Source organism: Lepus europaeus, chromosome 10, assembly GCF_033115175.1.
Source record: "Lepus europaeus isolate LE1 chromosome 10, mLepTim1.pri, whole genome shotgun sequence".
Classification (NCBI taxonomy): domain Eukaryota; kingdom Metazoa; phylum Chordata; class Mammalia; order Lagomorpha; family Leporidae; genus Lepus; species Lepus europaeus.
The window spans coordinates 107941941-107963231 of record NC_084836.1 but is presented as its reverse complement, the minus strand read 5'-3'; the positions used below and the strand labels follow the sequence as shown (position 1 = coordinate 107963231).

At 42.0% G+C, this 21291-nt stretch overlaps 1 protein-coding gene across 1 annotated transcript in view; it reads right to left on the bottom strand.

Moving 5' to 3' along the window:
• The window catches only part of TOP1 (DNA topoisomerase I), a 99042-nt gene that overhangs the window by 6384 nt on the left and 71367 nt on the right, over positions 1–21291 (bottom strand). Inside the window, exons 10-17 of the mRNA XM_062204203.1 lie at positions 20656–20777; positions 19655–19777; positions 15983–16170; positions 15564–15708; positions 4325–4468; positions 3152–3337; positions 2101–2169; positions 1492–1606 (exon numbers count right to left, since the gene is read on the bottom strand). Coding sequence (XP_062060187.1) covers positions 1492–1606; positions 2101–2169; positions 3152–3337; positions 4325–4468; positions 15564–15708; positions 15983–16170; positions 19655–19777; positions 20656–20777 — 1092 coding nt within the window. The remainder of the gene's footprint in view (positions 1–1491; positions 1607–2100; positions 2170–3151; positions 3338–4324; positions 4469–15563; positions 15709–15982; positions 16171–19654; positions 19778–20655; positions 20778–21291) is intronic.

Sequence of the window (21291 nt, the reverse complement as noted above, 5' to 3'; positions counted from 1 at the left end):
TACACTCAGAAGGTCCCATTTCTCCCAAGGCACAGAGTCAAAATCTGAGAGGCAAATGTATTATGAATGACAACAAGAACTTTCTATTTAAGTTTGGCCTGGATTTTTTTCCCATCATAAGGATTTTGGGTCTTTTGGGTATTATGAAATCTATATCTTTCTTTTTGCCCAAGGAATTTTTTCAGGGATTCTTCATCTGCTTGCCTAATTCCCTACTTCCACACACAAGAAAATGAAGAAAATGTGGAATCTGAACAGAAAAAGTTTGTAAAGATAATGAGACACAGGAAGCTTAGATTTACATTTTTAAGCCACAAGGCAGTATATTATTATAATTTACAACTTATAGATGTCTGGGGCCAGTGCTGTGGTATAGTGGGTAAAGCCAAGCCTGCAGTTCCAGCATTTCATAAGGGTGCCAATTCGAGACCCAGCTACCCTACTTCCAAACCAGCTCTCTGCTATAGCCTGGGAAAGCGTTAGGAGATGTCCCAAGTCTTGGGGCCACTGTACCCACATGGGAGACTAGGAGGAAACTCCTGGCTTTGGATCAGCACAGCCATTGTGGCCACCTGGGGAATGGACCAGTATATGGAAGACCTCTCTCTCTGTCTCTGCCTCTCTGTAACTCTGCCTTTCAAATAAATAATCTTTTTTTTTCTTTTATTTAATGAATATAAATTTCCAAAGTACAGCTTATGGATTACAATGGCTCCCCCCCATAACTTCCCTCCCACCCAATAATTAAATCTTAGAAATTCAAATTATAGATGTCATCCAAATAAAATTACATTTTAACATATTTATGGAAGGCAGTTGAAATTTAATAGTGACTGGACTCCAAGAAAAAGCCTGTCGGTCCTGCTGGTATTGTCTATGGCTAGTTTTTAGCCTATTACTTTCTCTTGTTGGGGGGGGATGAATAAAAAGACAGAAACCTCAGGAAAAGGAGTTGCTCCTGTATTTTCTGGTAAGCACTGACAACTTTACTCCTTCCAATTACTTTCCTTTTAAATATTTATTTATTTGAAAGAGTTACACAGAGAGAGGGGGAGACAGAGACCTTCCATCCACTGATCCACTCCGCAGGTGGCTGCAATGGCCAGAGTTGGGCCAGGCCGGAGCCAGGAGCTTCTTCCAGGTCTTACAAGTGGATATTAGGGGCCAAAACCCTTGGGCCATTTTCACTGCTTTTCCCAGGCCATTAGCAGAGAGCTGGATCAGAAGCAGAGCAGCCTGGACACAAACCAGCGCCCATATGGGATGCAAATCGCAGACGGCAGCTTTACCTGCTACGCCACAATGCTGGCCCTACATCCTCCAATTTAACAACATCACAGCACTGTCTTTACCCTGTGAGCTTTTGAATAACAGATACAAAATGCAGGCATTTTCAGAACAGATGAAGTTAAAATAGGAGTGAGGAAACAGCATGGAGTTTATACAATGAAGTTTTACTTCAGGCCTCGTCTGGCCACAAACAATACTTACGAGCTGTGAGTTCTTTTAGCTGCTGTTGTAGCGTGATGGAGGCATTGTATGTACGGAATACCTTGGCTGTTAAGCCCTCCATGAGATCCTGAAGATGCTTATTTAGAATGCCAGTCTGAAAGAGACAAAGCAACAGAGAAGATACTGGGATTTTAGGTAAAAGTCTTGATGACCCTGCCCCTTCTAGCAAGGCCAAGGAGTCATTTAGGCCATCATAGTCACTGCCCTGCAAGTAGAAGTTAGGAAAAGAATTCCAGAATGAATACTCTCTATGAAGCATTTCAATCTTAAGCAGGTCAATTAAGCAAATTTGGCATTTCCTATTAAAATATCAGTGACAGGTTTTGGGTCGCCAGCACAGGTGGATGAACATCAAGCCAGAAGGCTCTGTAGGAGCCACAGGAAAATGAAAGGCAAGGGTCACCTAACCCCATGCCTCTGGGTTTTAGCAGAGATAATTGCTCCTGGTCAGGGATTCACTGTGTGCCCCAAAAGAGGGAAGAGTATCTAGAGTGCCACAAGACCAGGCAGGCTGAAGAAGGAACCCCATTAGGAGCTTGTAAAGTTCCATCTGGGACACCCTTCAGCTAAAGTACTTTGTCTACTCACATTGAGTCGGTCAAAAAGATCATCCTCAGGTTGCTTATTCTCCATAAATAACTGTAAATTCTTAAAAACCTAAAAGAAATGAATTATTATTCTTTTTAAAAAATTAACTTAGGAATAATTTCAAACTTAAAAAAAAAAGAAAAGGCAAAAAGGAACACCGATGCATCCTTTTACCCAGATTCACTGGTCCAGCTTATTCCATGCAGGACATTTGTCTGCTTTTTCCCTGTGTGTGTACTTATGTATGTATGTGCATGTATATATAATACGTAAACACAAGTATTTTTTTTTTCTGAGTCACCTGTAGATACTTAATATATTATGTCCCTTTAGCCCTAAATAGTGTGTATTTCCTAAAAATAGAGAACTGTTCCCTTACATTCACACAGTACTGACAGTCTCATGAATTTAAATGATATATAGTATTATCTTTTATCCATATTCCCATTTTGTCAGATGACCTAATGATGTCCTTTACTTCCCCAATGAAGAGTCCAATGTGAAGTCAGCTATTACATTTAACTTTAGGTCTCTTAAGTCTCCTTTAGCCTGGAGCACCTCCACAACCAGCAGAACTAATTACTCATTAAACACCTATCCTCTGGGCCTCTGGCTCAAGCCCAATACTTTAGGAAAAATTAGGTTGGGACTATGGAGTTTTAGTGCCCTCCTCAGTGATTTGGGGACTAACAGCTTACCCTTTCACATAGTCATAGAGAGGCTGAGCAAAAACACAAAGGAACAAAGATGAAAAATGACCAGGGAATACCAAGTTGTGGTTGAGTCATGAAAACAACAGTTTCAATATTACATTAGGTTTGCTGTGAGGGCCAGTTCTCTCTAGTATGTTGTTGAATACTGCTAGAGAAGATAGCCTTTTATTCTCAGAAAGTAACCCAGGGTCAAGGTCAGGCACCATAATACCCCTCCCTATATTTTAAGTCATTTTTGCTAGTTCCCAGCAGAGTGCAGAGTTCACAAAAAAGCCCTCCATAAATGCTTACTGAATAGATGTAGAAACAGGCAGGAAGCACAGGCCACATTAACTTACTCTCTTCTCAACAGGGACCTTGTTATAGTATCTGATTGAGTCCTTCCCAAGGAAGTCAAACTCTACCACGTACTCCTGACCATCCAACTCTGGGTGCAGATTGATGTGCTCCACACGAAGTGAGCAGCAACCCACAGTGTCTGCTGTTTCTCCTTCTTCCTTCTCATTGCCTGCTCTCAGAGCAAGCTGTCCAGGAAAGAGGGTGGGGGGGAGAGAAAAAAAATGAGTATGAATAGAGAGATACAAACCTCATAGGATCTCTAGGAAACACAGAACTAATTCTCTTTGGGGACAGAGTCAGCAGACTGCAAGCTGAATTACTTGGTGTTACTTATTTGCATGAAAGTCACGGGGATGTTAAACTTATACTTGGGCTATCTGCTGCTGCTGCTTTCTTAGATGCATAGCAGGAAGTTGTATCAGAAGCAGAGCAGCTGAGATTTGAATCATGTCATGTCTAAGCTTCTCTTTTCTCTACTATGTCCTCTGAAATTAGGATCGAGGAAAGGAAGAAAAATATTTTAATAACACAAGGCAGCAAACAAGGCAGTGTTTTCTGAGAGAATCAAAAAAGCTAGTGTCTTCATTTTTGCTTAATTTTGAAACAATTCAGAATTTGTACTGAAATATAAACAGTGCAAAACTGAGGAAATACAAAGTTTTTCTCTTAAATACTGAAAACCTGTTCTAGCCTCTTGACTACTACTGTTCAAACTATAGTGATACATCTGTGGTATATCTAACCAATTTTATGGTTTGTAATCTCTCTTTCTAAAAGAATGAGTGTGCAAAATATCAGGATTCACTGTTCATAGTATAGGGAAGCATTTTTTGGTGCAACATTTGATTCAGTTACAAACACACACACATATATTTTTGTGTTAGGTTGTGATGCAGAACAAATTTTTTAAAAAGTTAATAAACATTTCTGACATTCAAATTCATGCAATTTTTGCATCAGGCAGACTGAATTTAGACAGCAGTAGAAGACACACTGTGGATGCCTTTCCCACTATATCTTCCTTCCAAACTAGGATTGATGTAAGCAAGACAGTGAGTGTCAAGGTGTCACCCTTCTCTCCAGCACTAGTACATGGCTTGAAGCAAAGCAGACAGTCCATACACCTTTGTTAAGCTCAACACTACTCAATGCATACAGGAAGATGCTTTCACCTTGTCAATGAAGTACAGGGCTACGGCTCTCTGCCGGACTTTCATCTCTTTGGACTTCCAGTCTTCTCGATACTGGTTCCGGATCTTGTCCACACATTTCTTCAGCCGTCGAGCTGTCTCATATTTCTGCCAGTCTTTCTCACCCTGCAAAGATCCAACCCCAAAGGGCAATTGCTTAGAGACAGCAAATAAAGACAAGGCACTGAATATCAAACTTTAGAACTCTAAAACCAAAGAACAGGAATTTGAGCTTAAGCAAGGCTGAAAATGTGTAGCACTGAAGTTAAAGTATGGAATATTTATCCCAAGGAGAAAGCAAAGCGTCCTGCTTCACAGCTGACAGACCTGCTGGCTCCTGCCTAATCACTAAGAAAGCTTCTGACTTTCATTTTGTAAAATGTTTTCCTCTCTGTAACTCTGCATTTCAAATTCAACACAAAGGGGAAACATACTCATTCCCACATCAGTATCAAATCTGTGACCCAATAGCACTTTTCTGCCAGGACTGAATTCTATTAAATTTAAGACTACCATTCACAGTTTAATGGAGCTGTCAAAGAAGCAAAACAGTCATATTCCAGGAATACTCTTAATTATATTTGCCATTTTCCACATTCCTTGATTAGAATGAGAGGAAATGTTCCGGAAACACTTAGCTTTTCGTGGAAGATTTAAAAATTGGATTCTAGGGGCTAGCCACCAGGCACTGTGACACAGCAGGTTAAGCCTACAATGCTGGCATCTCATATGGGCTCCAGCTCAAGTACCAGCTGTTCAGCTTCAGATACAGCTCCTTGCTAATGTGCCTAGGTAAGCAGCAGTAGATGGCCCAAATAATTGGGCCCTGGCCACCCATGTGGGAGACCAGGATGGAGTTCTTGGCTCTTAATGTTGGCCTGGCTCAGCCTTTACTGTTGCAGCCATTTGGAGAGTGGACCAACAGATCAAAGATCCCCCCTCCCCCCCATCAGTGTAACTCTGCCTTTCAAATAAATAAATTTTTTAAAAATGAAAAAGTAAATTCTAAAGCCAGTGAATGGTTATTAAATGTATGAAGACTGGATCAAAACAGAAGTGAAAGACCAAAATCTCAAAGACAGAGTATTACATGGCACAATACTAACTGTATGACATGAACACAGGGAAAGAATATAAGAACCCAAGTATCTCTGCTCTAATTCCTCTATCCTGCAATGAGACAAGTAGTGATTTCTACCCCCATATAGCCTGGTTCTTGCCTATGACATGCACACATGGTCCTTAAGGCATAACAACTGAGTGTGGAGGCGTGTGGGATACACGGAGCAAAAAATGTCTTAGACTTTTAGATCCTAACAAATGCTCAGGAATTAAAGCTTACACAGGCATGCTATGAAGCCATTATCATTCTTCCACAACTGTGTGTGTACTACTTATATATATATACTTGTTTGGCTGTAAAATAAGGTTTAATAACTACCCGCTGTTGTGAGTAGATAATTTAGTAGCTGATGCAGTCTTATTTCCTAGAGAACTGAAAATTTTTCACTGATTTTTTTAAGTACATGTTGACATTTAAAAGAGTGACTAAGAGACAGTGTGATACAAATTGTACTCATGTACAAATTGGTAATTAAGCTTTATAACAATTATTCTTAAAACACAAACACACATATAGGTAAAACTGGAACAAAAAGGCTCATCTTCAACACTACAGTACCTAGTTGATGAGTGGCTTCTTTCCCACTATACCAATGCACACAGCCTTTCTCAAAGTTCCCTAGGGTTACATTTGTTCACTGAAATAGAAGGTAGGAGCCAGCGCCGTGGCTCAATAGGCTAATCCTCCGCCTAGTGGCGCCGACACACCGGGTTCTAGTCCCGGTTGGGGCCCCAGATTCTGTCCAGGTTGCCCCTCTTCCAGGCCAGCTCTCTGCTGTGGCCAGGGAGTGCAGTGGAGGATGGCCCAAGTCCTTGGGCCCTGCACCCGCATGGGAGACCAGGAGAAGCACCTGGCTCCTGCCTTTGGATCAGCGTGGTGCGCCGGCCATTGGAGGGGGAACCAATGTCAAAAGGAAGACCTTTCTCTCTGTCTCTCTCTCTCGCACTGTCCACTCTGCCTGTCAAAAACAAAACAAACAAAAAAAAAGAAATAGAAGGTAGGAGTCAGGAAAAAAAGGTTTTGGAAAAAACCTAGGAGTTGGTGTTGTGGCACAGTGGGTTAAGCCACTGCCTGTGACACCAGTATCCCATATGGGTACCAATTCAAGTCCCAGCTGGTCCACTTCTGATCCAGCTCCCTGCTAATGGGCTGGGAAAGCAGCTGAAGCTGGACCAAGCATTTGGGCCCGTCACCCACATGAGAAACCCAGATGGTTGAAGCTCTTGGTGCCTGGCCCCAGCCTTGGCCTCTGTGGCCATGTGGGGAGTGAACTAGCAGACAGAAGATCTCTCTCTTTCCCTCTGTAACTCTTGCCTTTCAAATAAAATAAATATTTAAAGAGAAAAGGAAAAAAAAAAAAAAAAAGAAAAACCAGTAATTACACAGGATCCCACTATACTAAACTTTTCTTCACAGTTGGATGAGCTCCTAAAAGAAAGATCCAAGATTCTCTCAGTGGCTCACTGGGTTGGGGGTGAGCGCAGAATCCACCTGCTTTAATCTAGCAGGAAAGGGCTTGCCTCCAAGAATGCTTGTTGCTGCTGCTGCTTTCAGAACCCCTGAATAGTGTCCAAAGAATAACAATACACTCAGATAAGCTTACTCAGTCTACTACAAAACAATATCCATCTAGTTCTTCTAGACATGGTCTCAACAAAACAAGGTATCCACTGTAGTAGGGCTGCCCTTTACACTCTGTCCCAGCTTCCTCTATTCAGTCTTCTATTCTGAATAGAAATCTAGCATTAGCTACACATGTCCCTCTTTAGGGTAACTTTCTTCAACTTGTGGGCCTACCATATTTTCTCTAATACAGCTGCTTACCCAGTAAGTACAGTGGGTAAGTGGGATCTAAATCTGGATTCAGGATTGCAAAGTGGGATGTGATGAGGCAAGCTAGAAACCTGCTCTCTAACCCTTTTTTAGCGATTTTTAAATGGCTCTTTAATAATCACTTGGCTGGTGACCTCATATGAATTTGCTGCTGTGTATAGCACCAGACACTATCTGGCTTTTCAACATGATTTTAAGATTCAATCATATTGCTGAATATCAGTAGCTCAATCCTTTTATTAAAAAACAAAAAGAACTGCTTGAGCCATCACCACCGGCCCCCCAAGGTCTGTATTAGCAAGAAGCTGAATCAAGTGCCAGAGTCAGGAATTGAAATCTAGGTACTCCATAGTAGAATGTGGTTGTCTTAACTGCTAGGGCAAACATCTTCTTCAAGTAGTTCACTCCTTTTAACTTCTGTTATGCATGGTACACCTCAATGTGTTTATTCTCCTTGGCTGTTTCCCTAGAGGGGTCAGCACTATGGCATTGTAGGTTGAGCCTTCACATACAGCATCAGCATCCCATATGGGTGCTGGCGGGAATCCCAGCTGCTCCACTTCCTTCCCAGCTCCCTGCCAGTCAATGAACTGGGAAGGCAGCAGAAGATGGCCTAACTGCTTGTGCCCCTGCTCCTATGAGGGAGACACAAAAGAAGCTCCTGGCTCCGGCTTTGCATCAGCCCAGCTCTAGCTATTATGGCCATTTGGGAAGTGAACCAGAACATGGAGGACCTCTCTATCTCTCCCTCTCTGTAACTGCCTCTCAAATAAATAAATAAACCTTTAAAAAAAAAAAAAAAGAGGCTGGTGCCGTGGCTCACTAGGCTAATTCTCCGCCTTGCAGCGCCGGCACACCGGGTTCTAGTCCTGGTCGGGGCACCGATCCTGTCCCGGTTGCCCCTCTTCCAGGCCAGCTCTCTGCTGTGGCCAGGGAGTGCAGTGGAGGATGGCCCAAGTGCTTGGGCCCTGCACCCCATGGGAGACCAGGATAAGTACCTGGCTCCTGCCATTGGATCAGCGTGGTGCACCGGCCGCAGCGTGCCAACCGCGGCGGCCATTGGAGGGTGAACCAACGGCAAAAAGGAAGACCTTTCTCTCTGTCTCTCTCTCTCTCACTGACCACTCTGCCTGTCAAAAATAAAATAAAAAATAAATAAATAAAATAAAATAAAAAATAAAAAAAAAGAAAAGAAACATCTAGAACTAGAATTAGTATATCATTAGATTCTCATTGCAGTTTAAATCTTCACCCCACTGATAAGTGATATTGAGCACTTTCATATGCTTACTTATTGGTCACTCCTATATTTGCCTTTGTAAATTACCTGTTCAAATCTGCTCTTATTGATGTAGATGTCTTTTTATTATAAAATTTCAAGAATACAGTCCTTTATCAAATACACATTAAATACTTTCCCCAACATCTATAACTGCTGTATCTTCTTTAGCAATCTCTTTTGTTAATCTATTTCTTTCTTTCTTTCTTTTTTTTTTTTTTAAATTTTTTTTGACAGGCAGAGTGGTCAGTGAGAGAGAGAGAGAGACAGATAGAAAGGTCTTCCTTTTGCCGTTGGTTCATCCTCCAATGGCCGCCACACCACGCTGATCCGAAGCCAGGAGCCAGGTGCTTCTCCTGGTCTCCCATGCGGGTGCAGGGCCCAAGCACTCGGGCCATCCTCCACTGCACTCCCGGGCCACAGCAGAGAGCTGGCCTGGAAGAGGGGCAACTGGGACAGGATCGGTGCCCCGACCAGGACTAGAACCCGGTGTGCTGGCGCCGCAGGCAGAGGATTAGCCTATTGAGCTGCGGCGCCAGCCTCTTTTGTTAATCTCACTTTTCAATATAGGTTGATTTTACCACTTGGAGCTTTTTAAAAAAATTTTATCTTGGGGCCAGCGCTGTGGTGTAGTGGGTTGAAGCCCTGGCCTGGAGTGCCAGCATCCCATATGGGCGCCAGTTCTAATCCTGGCTGCTCCTTTTCTGATCCAGCTCTCTGCTGTAGCCTGGGGAAGCAGTAGAGGATGTCCCAGGTCCTTGAGCCCCTGCACTCACATGTGAGACCTGGAGGAGGCTCCTGGCTCCTGGCTTTGGATCAGCACAGCTCCAGCTATTGCGGCCATCTGGGGAGTGAACCAGGGGATGGAAGACCTCTCTCTGTCTCTACCTCTCTGTAATTCTGCCTTTCAAATAAATAAATCTTTAAAAAAAATATATCTTTTATTAATGCTTTTTGTATCCTAAGAAATCTACTCTTAGTTCCTGAAGATATCCTACCATGACATAATCTGGAAGTTTTTTTAACCTATTTTTTCTTTTCTTTTTAAAAGATTTATTTATTTGAAAGGCAGAGGAAAAGAGGGGGAAGGGAGGGAGGGAGGGAGGGAGGGAGGGAGAGATATCTTCCATCTACTCTTTCACTCTCCAAATGTCCCTGGCTAAAGCCAGGTGAACTTCATCCTGGTCTCACATGTGCAGCAGGGGCACCCTGGGACTCATCATCTGCTGTTTTCCCAGATGCCATCAGCAGGGATCTGGATTGGAAACATACTGGGCACAGACTCTAACCAATGCTCTGACATGGGATGTCAGTGTTGCAAGCAGGTTAACCTGCTACACCACACACTGCCTCACCTAGAAGCTTTAACGCTTAAATCAGGCTGAGTATTTAAAAACAAAACAAAACAAAACAAAACAAAAACACCAAACAGTAATATCCCCTCATCTGTGGGGAAATATGTCCTAAGACCACCAAGTAGATTATGGAAACTGTAGGCACCCAATACTGGTTTTTGCCTAGACAGCTATCATTTGGGTAACAGTTTGAGTGGCCCCAAAGGCTCCTGAATTAGCTGGGGGCTTGGTCCTCAAAGTGCCAGTTCAAGTATTGGCTATTCCACTTCTGATCTAGCTTCTTCATAACACACCTGAGAAGATAGCAGATGATAGCCCAAGTACTTAAGCCTCCCGCTACCTGTGTGAGACCAGCATAGTGTTCCTGGCTCCTGGCTTCAGCCTGGCCCAGACCTGCCTGTTGCAGCCATTTGGAGTGTGAACCAGCAAATGGAAGAGTTCTTTTTCTGTCCCTCACTTTCTGTCACTCTGCCTTTCAAATAAATAAATAAATAAGACAACAACGAACAAACAACTGTGAATTTCCAAACTTTTTAAGTCAAAATAAATTTTCCTTCCTAAGAAACTCTTCTTAGGGATTTTAGCTAAAGTAATGAAAGGCTGACTAAAACACATACATGTCCATAGTAAGGTTTATTAACTAGGCACAGAGATTGATAACAATAGAACCAATTATAAATTATAACCAATATACTGTAATAAAACTGCCAGCATCACTACTCTTGAACTTTAGGGCCACTATGAAGTAAGTTACTTGAAGCAAGTTACCACAACAGTCAGTCTGACAGCCAAGGCAGCTACTCAGCAGTGACTATCAGTAGATAGTGTGTACAACATGGATACGCTGAACAAAAGGATGACTCACCTCTTAGGACGTACAAGATAGTGTGAGCAACTGAAACTTCAAGAAGCAAGATTGTGTGTGTGTGTGTGAGGGGAAGACACATACTATTGTATGTCTTTTTTTGGGGGGTGGGGTAAGAGGTGGAGTAATAGAGGGAGAGATACAGAGAAAAGTCTTCCATCTGTTGGTTCACTCCCCAAATGGCCACAACAGCCAGAGCTGGGCCGACCAGGAGCCAGGAGCTTCTTCCAGGTCTCCACATGGGTGCAGGGGCCCAAGCACTAGGACCATCTTCTACTGTTTTCTCAGGCCATAGTAGAGAATTAAATCAGAAGAGGAGTAGCCAGGACACAAACTGATACCCACATAGGATGCTAGAGCCGCAGGCAGAAGCCTAGCCCACTACACCAAGTGCCAGCCCCTATCATCTTGTCTTCTCAATAAAATTCACCAAAACCAGAGATTCCCAACACTATGAATTTGGCAGTTAATTGTTAAAACTGTAGATTTATATAGGCGCTGGTTCAAGCCCTGGCAGCTCCACTTCCTATCCAGCGCCCTGCTGTTTGTGTGTGGGAAAGCAGCAGAGGATGGTCTGAGTGTTGGGCTACTGAACCCATGTGAAGATGCAGAAGAAGTTCCTGGCTCTTGGATTTGGCAGCCATTGGGAGTGAACCAGTGGTTGGATGATCTCTGTATCTTACCCTCTCTCTCTCTCTGTAACTCTGCCTTTCAAATAAATAAAATAAATCTTTAAAAATAAATTTTAAAACTGTATTCTGACATTGTAGTCATTAATTTAAAAAAAAAAAAAAAAGACTAGTCCTAAGAATCTCAATTTCTCTCATACTTTCCAGATTATGGCAGCAAGTAATGCTTCCAAATTGGCAGAGAGGTGGTTGTACTTATCAGTGAGTAGGTGTAAGCAGCTCATCTATAAATACATGAACTATCTGAGATCGGAGAGAATTCTTGGCTGAAAATACAGATTTGAAGAGGCTGTCATTTCAATGCTATTTCAGATCCTATGGGCACCAGGTACAGGGTGAGAGACAGACAATGCAAACTCTTACAAGATGTCTGTATAATGGAAATAGTGGGAGGAAATACATAACAAATAAGAATGAGCATAAAAAGACGTGAATGAGTTCAGGATAACCTTCTTTGTATCTGGAATATGTGTTAACTGTGGTTTTCAAAGTCATAATCCTTTCTAGTGACCTATAAGGCCTGCAGTAGTATAACCTTGGCTCTGAAGGGCACAAGTGCAGGATACATCAAAGAGATACACTTAAACAAAAAATATTCTAGTAAAAAAACAACAAAAATGTAATAGAAAATGTCTTGTACCTATTGGCAATGAAAACTATGGTTTCTAAGAAAATAAAATTTTTAAAGGATCACACTGTATCTTTCCCCTATTAGTCTATGAATTCAAGGCAATAACAGACTTCAACCATTTTCATCAGAACTTTACAAGTTTATCTCAAAAGTAATCAGGGCCTAGAAGAGCCAACACAATCTTGCAGAACAAGCTGGAGGGGCTGGTGTTGTGGCATAGTGGGTAAAACCACCACCTGCAACGCAGGCATCCCATATAGGTGTCCTGGCTGCTCCATTTCTGACACAGCTCCCTGTTAATGACCTGGGAAAGCAGCAGAAGACCGTCCAAGTGCCTGGGCCCTTGCACCTATGTGGAATACTTGGACAGTGCTTCTGATTCCTGGCTTTGGCCTGGCTCAGTGATTACTGACCATCTCAACCACCTGGGGAATGAACCAGCATATGGAAGACCTCTTTCAAATAAATAAATAAAATAAAACAAACAAAACAAGCTGAAAGAAACTTGTCCTGTTTGTTCGATTTTATAAAGCTAGTTGTTAAGACAGTATGACACTGATGCAGAAATACACTGACAAAACAAGCAGGGGACCCAGAAACAGTCTGACTTGCATATAGAATTCTGATATGTTATAAGGGAATAAATAATACAGAGCTAAATAGTTGTAGAACAACTGGTGGTTCATTTGGAAAATATGTATTAGATCTCAACCTCCTATCGTATGCAAAAACACTTTCTAGTGGATCAGGAACCCAAAAGTATAGACATTTCTACACTTTATTTGTAGGGGAAAAGAGAGATGATAATGGTGATATAACTGGTTAACAAAAAAAGTACTTCAGAGAACAATTCATCTGCTGGTTCATTCCCCAAATGCCTACAACAGCTGGGGCTAGGCTAGGAGCTTGGAACTCAATCCAGTTTCCCATATAAGTGGCAGGGAACTAAGTACCTGAGCATAAGTCTGCATTTTTTAAGATTTATTTGAAAGGCAAGAGTTACAGAGAAAGAGAGACAAGGGGAGGGAGAGATGGGGGGTGGGGAGAGGGAGAGAGAATCTTCTTACAACACCTGGTTAAATCCACAAATGGCTGAAACAGCTACGCTGGACCAGACCTAAGCCAGGAGCCAGATTTTCCAGGTCTCCCATGTAGGTGCAGGGGCCCAAGCACTTGGACCATCTTCTGCTGCTCTCCCAGGCACATTAGCAGAGAGCTGGATTAGAACTGGAGCAGCTAGGACTTGAACCGGTGCCCACTGGGATGCTGGCATCACAGGCAGGAGCTTTATTCACTATGCTAGTCACTCTGAAGCAGTGTTTTAATCACTATCAAATGCCTGCCCTCTGGAATACTTAAGATCTACCTTTAACCTAATTTTCTTTATAAAGTTTTTTATCTCTATATGCTAGGAATAATTACTCTTTTAACTTTTACTTTTCTTCGAATCCAACTGAATTCTTAACTGATTCACCCACCGGCCTACAAGTGGGCTAAAATATTGCTTATCCACCTTTGTATTCGCATTGCTTTGTGCTATTTCAGAAAATATGTGTATGGTTTTTTTTTTTTAAAGATTTATTTATTTGAAAGTCAGAGTTACACAGAGGGCAAAGGAGAGACAGAGAGAGAGGTCTTCCATACACTGGTTCACTCCCTAGTTGGCAGCAACAGATCCGAAGATAGGAGCCAGGGGCTTCTTCCAGGCCTCCCACACGGGTGCAGGGCTCAAGGACTTGGGCCATCTTCTACTGCTTTCCCAGGCTGCAGCAGGGAGCTAGATCGGAAGTGGAGCAGCTGGGTCTCGAATGGGTGCTCATACAGGATGCCAACACTGCAGGCAGTGGCTTTATCTGCTACGCCACAGCGCCGGCCCCAGTAATACATGCTTTGACTTGGGGCTGGCATTGTGGTGAAGCAGCTTAAGTGAGCTTTCAACACTATCATTCCATATGGATACCGGTTCAAGTCTCAGCTGTTCCACTTTTCATCTAGCTCCCTGCTAGTGTGCCTGGGAAGGCAGCAGAAGTCTTTGTTCCCCTGCACCCATGTGGGCTATCTGGATGAAGTTTCAGGATTCTGGCTTCAGCCTGGCCCCAACCACTGCAGCCATTTGGAGAGTGAACCAGGGGATGGAAAATCAATCTCCCTGTCTCTCTCACTCTAATTCTGCCTTTCAAATAAATAAGAAAATCTACACTTCAGTTGGGAATTTACATAGTTCTTTGAGCTGTAGCTTTCACATCTTAACATATGGTAAATACCTATAAGCCAGGATTAAGACAGGTCTCAGTCTCCTGCATGTAACAGTCACAATCTACACAGGCCTGATTTCTTGCCTGTTTTTTTGTGAAGTCTCTCTCTTTGAGGTTGCTGTTCACATTTCCACAATATGTCAGAGGGCGGAAGTTCAGGGGACTCTCCAGAACAGGGTATAGCTAGAACTAGATAACATCTAATATCTCTCAAGACAATTTATATTTGTATCAGTAAATAACAATACATTAGTACACATATCAGTTTACATTATGTGTTCATATACATCATCCTTCTGATCCTGGAACCTACACATAGTTGTTTCTGGATTCAGACCAATGACACGCCCTTCCTTACAGCTAAGAACTGTGCAGAGGAAGACAGCTGTAGAAGCCAACACACGAGGGTACTTGTCTGTGGAAACGGTGTATTATGAAAAAGCTATGCGGCCGGCGCCGCGGTTCACTAGGCTAATCCTCTGCCTGCAGCGCCAGCACCCCGGGTTCTAGTCCCAGTCGGGGTACCAGATTCTGTCCCGGTTACCCCTCTTCCAGTCCAGTTCTCTGCTGTGGCCCGAGAAGGCAGTGGAGGATGGCCCAGGTCCTTGGGCCCTGCACCCGCATGGGAAACCAGGAGGAAGCACCTGGCTCTTGGCTTCGGATTGGCACAACGCGCCGGCCACAACGCGCTGGCTGTAGCGGCCACTTGGGGAGTGAACCAATGGAAAAAGGAAGACCTTTCTCTCTGTCTCTCTCTGTCTAACTCTGCCTGTCAAAAATAAATAAATACATAAATAAAATAAAATAAAAAGCTATGCACAGCTTTCAAAATATTTGTACACCAAAATAAACTCATCTTTTAATTCCCTTTTTCCATAGATAGTAAGCAATGTGAAGGCAGGAAGTCCACCGGTCTTGTTTATCAATGTAATTACCACCACCATATATAGACCATTGATTGGCACATATTGTGATTCCCACAGGTATTTATTTATGAATGAAAAAATAAGATTATAGTATGACATAAAAACCAACACATCTTAGGGAAGTCACCAGATAATGCTAAAAATGCTAACTATGAAAATACTTGTCTTCTTTTTTAGGCAAGGGTTTTGTCAGAATGACTCTAAGATGGCAAGAACATCACATTTCAACAAAAAGAGATCATGCAGCTCTTAACTATCCCCTTACCTTAATTCGTGAACTGGGGTTCAGCATGATGTATTTAATGGAACCTTGGATGTTCTGTGTCCAGGAGACCAGCCAAGTAACTTTGTTATCATGCCGGACCTCTTTCCACTTATGTCCTGGAGGAGGAGAAGGAACCTTGGAATCTCTATGAGAAAGAAACAAAGCAGGAGGACAATGAAATGAGAAGTGAGGGACAGTTTCACCTTTCATAATCTGAAGGACAAAACTGAGCATTTCCAATTTTCCTCCTCACAAGTCAATACCTGAAAAATACTTGCAGACCTGAACATGAGAAGCCTATGTTTTTAAGTATCTATTTCCCAAAGAGTTCTCTGTAATGTGGGAAATATTCCAAACCACCATCAACAAAGGAAGCCTTCCACCTCATATCTGGCCCAAAAGATGAACTATGTGCTCACTTGCTACAATTGATGATTATATCCTCTGGCATGATCCGCCTTTTCAGCATGCCCATCTTGGGGTGGTTGCCACGCCCCCGGAAAAGCCCAGGAGGCTCAATCTTGAAGTTGGCAATCCTCTCTCTGTGGTTATCCATAATACAGAAGCCATATTCTTTAAGTACTTTTTCATTCTCCTCTTTGATTTTCTGAAAGACAAGGAAGAACCCAAAAATGATTCAAATTGGCATTCTCTATTCACGTATTTTTATCTCTTACAAGAGAACAGGTCAAGGTAGAGAAAAATCTAAAAATCACTAAGAAATTGAGTTCAAATAAAGGAAAAACTCCAGTGGAATTTTCGTTAAGTGTGTCCAATAAAATCTGCCAAAAGATGACCTGTAAGGATTGACTTACAGATCCAAAACCAATCCTCTCATGTTTTTAAGATTTTATTTATTTGAAAGGCAGAGTTACGGGAAGGAGGGACAGAGAAAGGTCTTCCAACTGATGGTTCACTCTCCAAATGGCCACAACAGCCATGGCTGGACCAGGCTGAAGCTAGGAGCTTCATCTGGGTCTCCTATGTGAGTGTAGGGGCCCAAGCACTTGAGCCATCTTCCACTGTTATCCCAGGTGCATTAGCAGGGAGCTGAATCAGAAGTGGAGCAGCTGGGACTTGAACTGGCATCCATATGGGATGCTGGCACTGCAGGTGGAAGCTTAACCTTCTGTGCCATAGCAATGGGTCCCAATCCTCATACCTTAAAAACAAAACAAAACAAAACTGCGGGAGTTTAGGTTTCTTTTGGGTCTTCCCATGTGGATGATGGGGCCCAAGGACTTGGGGCCATCTTCTATATCTTTACCAGGCCATAGCAGAGAGCTGGATGGGAAATGGAGCAGCCAAAACCCAAACTGGCACCCATATGGCATGTTGGCACTGCAGGCAGCGACTTTACCAACTATACCACAGCTCCAGTTCCAATCCTCATATCTTAAAGGATGTTATGAGTTTTATCAGGGTATTTATTTTTAAATGTAAATTGTGATTTATTTTCATTTTATTATTTTTTTTAAAATAAGATTTATTTGAAAGTCAGAATGAGAGAGAGAGAGAGAGAGAAAGAGAGGAGAGAGAGGAGAGACAGAAAGATCTTCCATCCACTGGTTCACTCCCTAAATGGCCACAAGCCTGAGACAGGAGCCTCTTCCAGGTCTCTCAGGTGAGTGCAGGGGCCCAAAGACCTGGGCCATTTTCCACGACTTTCCCAGGAGAATTAGCAGGGAGCTCGATCAGAAGCAGAGCAGCTAGGACTCGAACCAGTGCCCCTGTGGGATGACGGCACTACAGATGGCAGCTTAACCTGCTGTGCTACAGCGTTGGCCCCTTGAATTTTATTTGAAAGACAGTAACAGAGATTTCCTGCCTTGTAGTACACTCCCCAAATGCCCACAACAGCCAGGGCTGTGTTAGGTTGAAGCCAGGAGCCTAAAACTCAATCTGGGTTTCCCATGTGGATGGCAGGGAGCAAACTACTTGAGCCACTACCTACTGCAGGAATGGAGAAAATCTGGCCCACAAGCCATATATGGCCTGTGAAATCATTAGTTTTGGCCCTTCCAAGGCAACTGTAAACAAGATTTCAAATTCAATAAAACTACAGCTGGCGAATTTTTAAGTTGATAATTTTGTACAGTCCACAAGTGATGTTATAAATAGCCAACTGTCCTGTTGCAGAATAAAGGTTCCCCATGCTTGGTCTACTGCTTCCCAGGGTGTGCACTAGCTGGAAGCTGGATCAGAAGTAGAGTAGCCGGGACTGGTGCTTTGGCGTAGTGGATAAAGCAGCTGCCTGCAGTGCCAGCATCCCATATGGGCCCCAGTCCAAGTCCCAGCTGCTCCACTTCTGATCCAGCTCTCTGCTATGGCCTGGGAAAGCAGTAGAAGATGGCTCAAGTTTTTAGGCCCCTGCACCCATGTAAGAGACCCGGAAGAAGCTCCTAGCTCCTGGCTTCAGACCAGCACAGCTCCAGCTGCTGAGGCCACCAGGGGAGTGAACCAGTGGATCTAAGACCTCTCCTGCTGCCTCTCTGTGTAAATCTGCCTTTCAAATAAACAAATAAATAAATCTTTTAAAAAAAAAAGTAGTAGAGTAGCCAGGACTCCAGCCAGCCACTCCATGAGATACAGGTATCCCAAATGTCAACAACTACTATGCTAAACACCTGCCCTCTATCTAGGTAATCTTGCATCTCACTTTAAATAAGATAAAATGATGAGTTATAAATAAAAGTCTAAATAACATAAATATTGAAGTCCTTTAAAACATTCAAAATATAAAGCTTTTAAATGCAAAGAATTTGTTGAAATCTTTAACTCCTACATCTCTGATTAGGAAAAATGAAATTCTTTCCTAGAGTCCTCAAGATTAGGGGCTGGTAGAAGCCAGCATTATGGCACAGCAGGTTAAAATGCCAGCTTCTCCACATTTGATCCAGCTAATGAGTCTGGGAAAGCAGTGAAAGATGCTCCAAATATTAAGTGCCTTGGTTTCTGTCACTCATGTGGGGAGACCATATGGAGTTCTTGGATCCTGGCTTCTACCTGGCCCAGCTCCAGGGGTTGCAGTCATTTGGAGAGTGAACCACTAAATGGAAGCTCTCTCTCTGCAACTCTGCCTTTCAAATAAATAAAATAAATCATTCAGGGGGAAAAAAAAAAGAGCAAGAGCTAGCAAATTTATTTATTTATTTATTTTAAAGATTTATTTATTTGGGAGGCAGTATTACAAACAGAGAGGTCTTCATTTGCTGGTTCACTCCCCAAATGGCTGCAATGGAGGGAACTGGGCCATCTGCAGCCAGGAGCTTCTTCCAGGTCTCCCACATGAATCCAAGGGCCCAAGCACTTGGGCCATCCTCCACTGGCAGGCAGCTAGCTTGGAAGTGAAGCAGCCAGGACTCAAACCTGTGCCCAAATGGGACGCCAGCACTGCAAGCAGAGGATTAACCTACTAAGCCATAGTGCTGGCCCCAGGAAATTTTTCCAGACAGAAAATATTTTAGGTTTGAGGGCTACAACACATTTTCTATTCTAACTACTGATCTCTATCATCTACCATCTACTACCACTGTATAAGTAGTCAGATAACATTTAAACAATCAGGTACACACATTTTCTCATAAAACTTATTTACAAAAACAAGCAGCCTGTAGAACAAAAAGACGTCAGTTTGATGTAATATTTATATATTCTCCAGCATTGAGGATAACCAAGGCTGAAGGCAGAGATGAACAAATGTGGCTAGATTCGATTAAAACACAAAGAACAGGGAGGTACATGGCCAATATTATTTCATCTACTTTAAGCCCATAACACCCAGTAGCCATGGTTGAAAAGGTCTGCCCATCCTTAAAACTATACTAGTGGAGTTACTGATTTTTAGGTCAGTGGGACACCAAGGTTCTTATTTTGTGCTACTGAACAAAATGCTTATTCCTAATTTTCAGTCTAAGCAAAACCTTAAGAAAAGTTAATTTCACTAGGTTGTGTTCCAAATCTTCAGTATAGAACAATATGAAATTATTGAAGTCAAGATTGTATCACAGAACCATGAAGAAAATTAGATAAACTAATAATCACTATCACTATTCTAAAATTCTCTACAGATTTGATAAAGTCTGTAATACCTGTTTCTCTTCCTTGCTCAGCTGTTTTCGAGCTTCTGATTGGGCTTTGAAATATTGGCTCATGTGCGTAAAATCACATTTGCTTAGGTTGGTGATAGTATTCTTCTCTTCATTAGTCATTTCCTAGTCAAAAGAAAAGGGGAGATAAAAGAAGAATATAAATATACTAGTAAGTCAGCAAGTTTCTTTGCCATTTACAGCAAAGCTCCATTTTTTCTGTCAAAGCTGTCTAGAGAATTAGCCGATCAGCATTAGTGAACTTTGGAAAAAATCTATAATTTTACATTCTATGATAAAACGTGTATTTAATATAAAAATGGTTTAAAGGACTTATGAATAACATTAAACTATTATATATATATATATATATATATATATATAGTCTACTGGACTGACTGGCACATTACCACGAATGCCCACACATATCAATAACAGTCTGACAAACATGAATATGGTTCAACTGTTTTAGTAACAACAGAAATACTCCCATACTCATTTTCTCTTAGAGGTATCACTCCTAGAATGTTCACTTAGGAAACTTAAGAAATTTCTGAAGATAAGCTTTAGTTCAGTCTGGCTACACCATCCAAATTGAGAATAGTGAAGTTTTTGAAAGCATTGAGGCAGACACAGAATGTGGTTCCAAAAGCAGAAAGGATTTAACACAAATGAGCAAGACTCAAGATAGAATGAGATGTTATTAACATTTCTACACAACAGTAAGTAGACAGAAGGGGGTCTTGCAGAGACATTCCTCTGCTAAACTGAAGACAAGGTTTCATTTTTGGCCCAGTCTGCTAGGTCTACTCCGTAGTCAAGTGAGGGCTGATAGAAGGAAAAAAATACATATATTCTTGCTAGATAAAAAAAGACATTTACAAAATAATTAATCATAAAATTCATAATTTTATTAGATAACTTTTTAAAAAGTTATAGTTTATTGATTAATACTTGATCAACATTTTTAGGACTCTGGAATATTAAAACAAGACCTACAATACCTTTCTCCAGTCTTTAAAGAAATTTTTTCTAAATATTTCATTAGTAGTATATTCATGGTCGAGCATTTTTGCAAAGAACGTAGCTACTTCTTCTGCTTTGGGGCTCAGCTTCACGACTTTACCTGGAAAGAAAAGTGGTTCCAAAAAGTGTTCAAAGTATGAATACTGAGCACTGGAGACTTGTTTTTGTTTTTTTTTTTTAAGTAATGGTTCACCTTCTCAGAGTATAGTAACAACAATGTACCAATTTATATCTACTTGTATAAATTGTCCTTCCCTTTAACAAATAGTTACCTGTGTCACACTCTGCCACTTAACTGTTCCCAGGTACCTGCTCAGTACAGGGTTGACCTGGGGGAAGGCCCTGCTACTCTTCCTTTTGCTTTCAGCAAGCAAGGTCCTTTATACCTCTTCAATGGTTTTTAAAAATCAAATCCTCAAAGAGATTCCTGCCACGGCTAAGCTAAGCAGCCTTTGTTCAAGAAGGCGAGGAAGAAATAAAGCAGGGAGTGGTAGGAAGAAAGGAATTGTGGGGAAAATAGGCATCTTTCTTCTTCAAACTTAGGTGGGTAGAATATGAATTTAAATACATATATACATATCCATAGCAGGAAAGCCCAGACTTCCCATATGAAA